This window comes from Brassica oleracea, chromosome C2 (genome assembly GCF_000695525.1).
Source record: "Brassica oleracea var. oleracea cultivar TO1000 chromosome C2, BOL, whole genome shotgun sequence".
NCBI lineage: Eukaryota > Viridiplantae > Streptophyta > Magnoliopsida > Brassicales > Brassicaceae > Brassica > Brassica oleracea.
Genome location: NC_027749.1, coordinates 49,159,607 through 49,164,346, shown reverse-complemented (window position 1 = coordinate 49,164,346; position 4,740 = coordinate 49,159,607). Strand labels below are relative to the sequence as shown.

The window sequence follows — 4,740 nt, the reverse complement described above, 5'->3', positions numbered from 1 at the left end:
ATCAAACTCCACAGGAGTTTCCTCCAGGACCACCATAATTTAAATAGAAACCGTATCGATTACGTCGGAATATAAATCTCTTACCAATTGTTAGCCCATAGCATTTGGGACTATCTAGAACCACTTCTGTAGGAACATAATTCATTTTATGTTGCTCATAACTGGAATCCAAAACTTCGATATTTGTCAAAAGTGCTGAATTCTCGGGGTGATTAACATTCGGAAATTGACCATTACCCATCTCAGGGCTTGAACCAGAACGTGAAGCCTGAACCACACCACCAGCTCCAACCATATTTGCACCATTGTCTAAAAGGTTAAATAGCTCTTTTGGCCAATATCCAAGATCGATGCCAGGTTCACCTAATCCCAGTGCTTCTGTAAGCCACCAGTTTCCAGTATTTTTGTCCTTTTTGCATATAATTAATAGACAAAAAATAATTGTTAATTTATAAGACTCGCAGTAAAAAAAATGTGTTAACCAAATTATTTGAAAGGGGGAAATTTACATAGTTAAAAGGTTTCAGTCATACATATCAATCACTAATTTGATTCTATAAATTTCATGATTCATAAATCCTTCACTACTAAGTGGGAATGACATATGTGAAATAAAATATAAACTAAGAAAAATACCTGATGGATGGAGTAATGCAACCAGACAGTCTCGCCTGCCCGAAAACCAATGGGTTTAAATATGGGAACCTTCTGTGATACTTGAACAAACCCTGAACATGCCATATTGTAACATCCTTTTCCATCTTTACCCTATCGAAATCATATTTATATTTACATGTTATTTTATTTAAATATACAACAAGTAAAGTATATTTTCTACACAACTGATAATATATATCACATGCACACCTTCCAAAATCCATATGTCCAAGTACGTCCGTCACCAAACAAACTTGGATTTACCTGTAAAAGAAATGCAATATTTTAGGACTATCCAGACCATCAAACGGATTAAAGGAAAAAAAAAATATAATGTAAACCTACCATCCAACCCGCTGAGATAAAATTAACCTCATTATTCGATCCACTGCCTATATATATTTGACTATACGAGGCTTGATCTTTTGCGATGTCTACCGATACTACTTCAAACGAAGCTTCTACGCCACGATATGGACCATTGTGTGACCTTACTCCAGAAATCTACCAAAAGTGAATGTTTATAGTGATCATTGTGTGACATGTATATATGTTAATATTTGAAATATACATATAAGAGAATATGAGGTGTAAGTTATTAAGAGGAAAGTGAATTGTTTACGTGTGTTCCAGGACTATCAGCTGTTAGCGGATGGAAATGCTTATCAGCCAAAACTTGAGCGTTGGTGATGAATTCTTTAGTATTTCTCAATACAGGAATGGTTCCATCTGGACATGGTATTTTCTGTTTTTGTATTTTTTTTATGCCAATTTGACTTTTTAATTTAGTCCTTGAAACTGATGGTTTCATCTTTCAAAAAAGGGTGCAAATATAGTCAAGTTAAAATCACATTTAATAAAAAAAAATGTATGTAGGAAACCAATTTTTATAACCGTGCACCTGGATTGTATGGTTTTTGAGCAAGGGATGATCAAGTCCTGATTGCATAAAAATATCTATACAATCGTATGTAGATTTTCACCTATCTGCAAATGAAAAAGGATGTTGATCTCGATACATGATATAAGAAAATGATGACTTAATTAAATAGATCAAAATAAGGGAAACATATATGTGTCTAAAGTTTTTGTGTTAAAGCTGACCTTGAAGGATATGAGAGGCACGACACTTTGACTGGAATGAAATAAGGCTCCTAAGAATAAAAGAGGTAAGAGATTCATAATAAGAGCCATCCTAATTCTTTTTTACACTTTTTGTTTTTGTTGTGTCTTCAAGAAGAATGCTCTGTTATGTATATATATACATATTATGATGTCAAAGAATAGCAAACTTTGATTGTATTGTTTTTGGTAATACTTAAACCAAAGGGAAACATATTTTTGTTGTTTTCTTTTAGTGAAAGACAATTTTGTTCTGTAGTATTCTACCAAAAAAAAGAAAAGACAATGAATATAAAGATATTTCTTTTATAATTGGTATAATTTACTATAAAATAGAAACGGTTTTAAGTATAAAATCTAAGAAATTGTAATAAACTACTTAGACCAGAATAAAATCTAAGAACTTGTAATAAATGCGTTTGGCCAAAATAAATTGTAGTCAATGAAATATTTGTTGCTGCATGTCATTAAGCAATAACTAGATCATAGTCGAACAAAATACTCCCTATGTTTCATAATAAGTATCATTTTAACTTTTTTTTTCTTGTTACAAAAAAATGTCATTTTACAATTGCAATCCAAATTATACTTACTTTTTAGCTGAAAATTAATTGAAAACTACATTGATTTTATAAATAATTTTATTTATCTCAAATACTATTAGTCAGAGAGGTGTAATTAATAACAACCTACATATAGCTCCGTCACTTTTTTAATCTGTATGAAAAATATCAAAGTGACATTTATATAGAAACAAATGGAGTATCTAGAATTGTAGGGGATCCGGTATTTAATTCAGTCTGACCCAATAAAAGAAAACAATCTTTGGAGGAACATGATCCGGCACGTCATGTCCCCCAAAAGATGACATCTTACATGAAATAGACCAAGAGATCGATCACTCAACAAAAAAAAAAATATAGCATAAAACGAAAGGAGAAGTGATACCTTACGAGAGAAGACCTCGGCGAAGGGTGAAGTGACTGAAATGGGAGAAGGTAATACGATGAATGCAATGAGAGTGGTTGGTACGAGAGTGATTGAAATGGGATGAGGTAATACGATAAATGCAGTGATATGAGTGGTTTGATGAATAGGTGATTGTATGCTAGGCTATGTACGTATATTGTTTAAATAAGAGGATGATTACTGAGAGGTTCTTAGGGTGGAGTTCTTAGCGAAATATAAGAACCCGTCTCTTAACTTTTAACTAAAAAAGCTAAGAACCGTCTCTTAAAACTCTTATTTAAAAGCCGGTTTTTAATTTTTTTAGTTAAAAGTTAAAAGACATATTTTTATATTCCGATAAGATCTCCACCTTAAAAACTCTCCGATAATCATGCTCTAAGCTATTCCTGGATACACGTTAAGAAATGAGCAGTACCTACTAGAAGTCTAGAATTAATGAATGGTTAATGACAATATCACTAACACTATTATGAGTAATTACAACCACTGCCACTTATATTAATTTACCAATATATTTATTATAAATTAAAATAAATGATTAAAAATTAGAATAAACAAAAGATTTAAATCCGTTTTTTATTCTTATTCTGTTTGCTTATTTCTTTTTCTTATGTTTATGAGTCCATATATAAATCGAAACACTGATAATGTAGTTTTAGACTTGTCTTCGGAAAGAAAAATGTTCGATTAATTTCATAAAAGAGATTGACGAAGCTGTTCCAGATATCAGAAAATATATGATGAAATTTAAGAAACACAAACGATGTCAAAAGAAAAAAACACAAACCCGAAGAATCGGACCAAAACTGTTACCAGTATTCTGTGATTTTGTATTATTGCTGTATTATGAGTGGACCTCGAGCTAAAAAAAGGAATTTGTTCTGGGGATGAGATTCACAACGGCTCTGATCCTAGTCTCCCTTTCGTATATGTCAAAATCAACTCACTAGTTGATTATTTCTAGTGGTGATTCATACTTTATCCTTTCGCTAACGGTTTCGTTTGTAACACAGATCAAATGAATTTAAACTTATGTTTCTTGTTGTGCAATGGCTTGCTCAGAGAGATCTTTGTAGGTGGATTTTGTTGGAGTTTCATAACTTTCATGTTTTGTACAAGTATGCATGCCTCACCATCCCAATATTAAATTTTTATCAAAGGATCATTAATTTTATGTTGCTATAACGAACCAAATGCTCATTTGTTTAACATCTCTCCCCAGTTTGCTTTGGGTTTTCTCTCGATCACATGATTTTTTGAAGAAGAGAATCATTAGTTACGTTGTTAGTACTAAGCTTACAAAACGATGATCATGATAAGAACGACCTGTGAGTACACTAGAAATAGAATAATAACAATACAAGTCTTTTTTTTTGTTTACCAGGAGATATGAATGATCTATCGCTTCAGCGTTAACGTGCCAAAATTTATATATGCGTATGGGAACCCGGTTTTCGGCATTTCTACGTCAACTTCTTCCACTTTTTAATAGAAGATATAAAAATGCAATAGAAATGGAAGGGAACCGGGTCCGGCAAATCGGGTCCAGCAAAAGTTGGCATTTGAATCCGTGATTCGTACTGTTTAAGACTAAAGTGATTCAATTCGTAAGTGGCGTTAACTTGTTTACATGATTTTTATATACAAAAGTGTTGGATAGTCAACTAGGACTAGCTAGTCGGTAGAGACACTGATTTTTCGTTGTCAATCGAAACGTTTGGTTCATGTGAACATGTATTAGAGTATATATATATATATATATATATAAGTTGGTTCAGATGGTTTACTATTAGTTATATATCGATTGGATTTGACAAAAGTTCCTCTTAAGTTTTTTTAGGGTTCGTAACAGTTAAATAAGACATCAACCATTTGCTAATTAAAATGCCACTAATCTGGAGAAAATAATTATAAAAGACAGAATTATAACTCTTTGCATTTTCTTAATATATTATTAATATTTATTAGATTTCAATATTACACTTGAAAATA

General features: G+C 31.8%; 1 protein-coding gene across 1 annotated transcript in view; it reads right to left on the bottom strand.

Annotated features, from left to right (window-relative positions):
* Positions 1 to 1,851, bottom strand: part of LOC106324495 — a 2,591-nt gene extending 740 nt beyond the window's left edge. The window contains exons 1-7 of the mRNA XM_013762458.1: positions 1,749 to 1,851; positions 1,559 to 1,632; positions 1,280 to 1,468; positions 1,003 to 1,161; positions 868 to 921; positions 637 to 768; positions 122 to 409 (exon numbers count right to left, since the gene is read on the bottom strand). Coding sequence (XP_013617912.1) covers positions 122 to 409; positions 637 to 768; positions 868 to 921; positions 1,003 to 1,161; positions 1,280 to 1,468; positions 1,559 to 1,632; positions 1,749 to 1,851 — 999 coding nt within the window. The remainder of the gene's footprint in view (positions 1 to 121; positions 410 to 636; positions 769 to 867; positions 922 to 1,002; positions 1,162 to 1,279; positions 1,469 to 1,558; positions 1,633 to 1,748) is intronic.
* Positions 1,852 to 4,740: the final 2,889 nt, after the last annotated feature.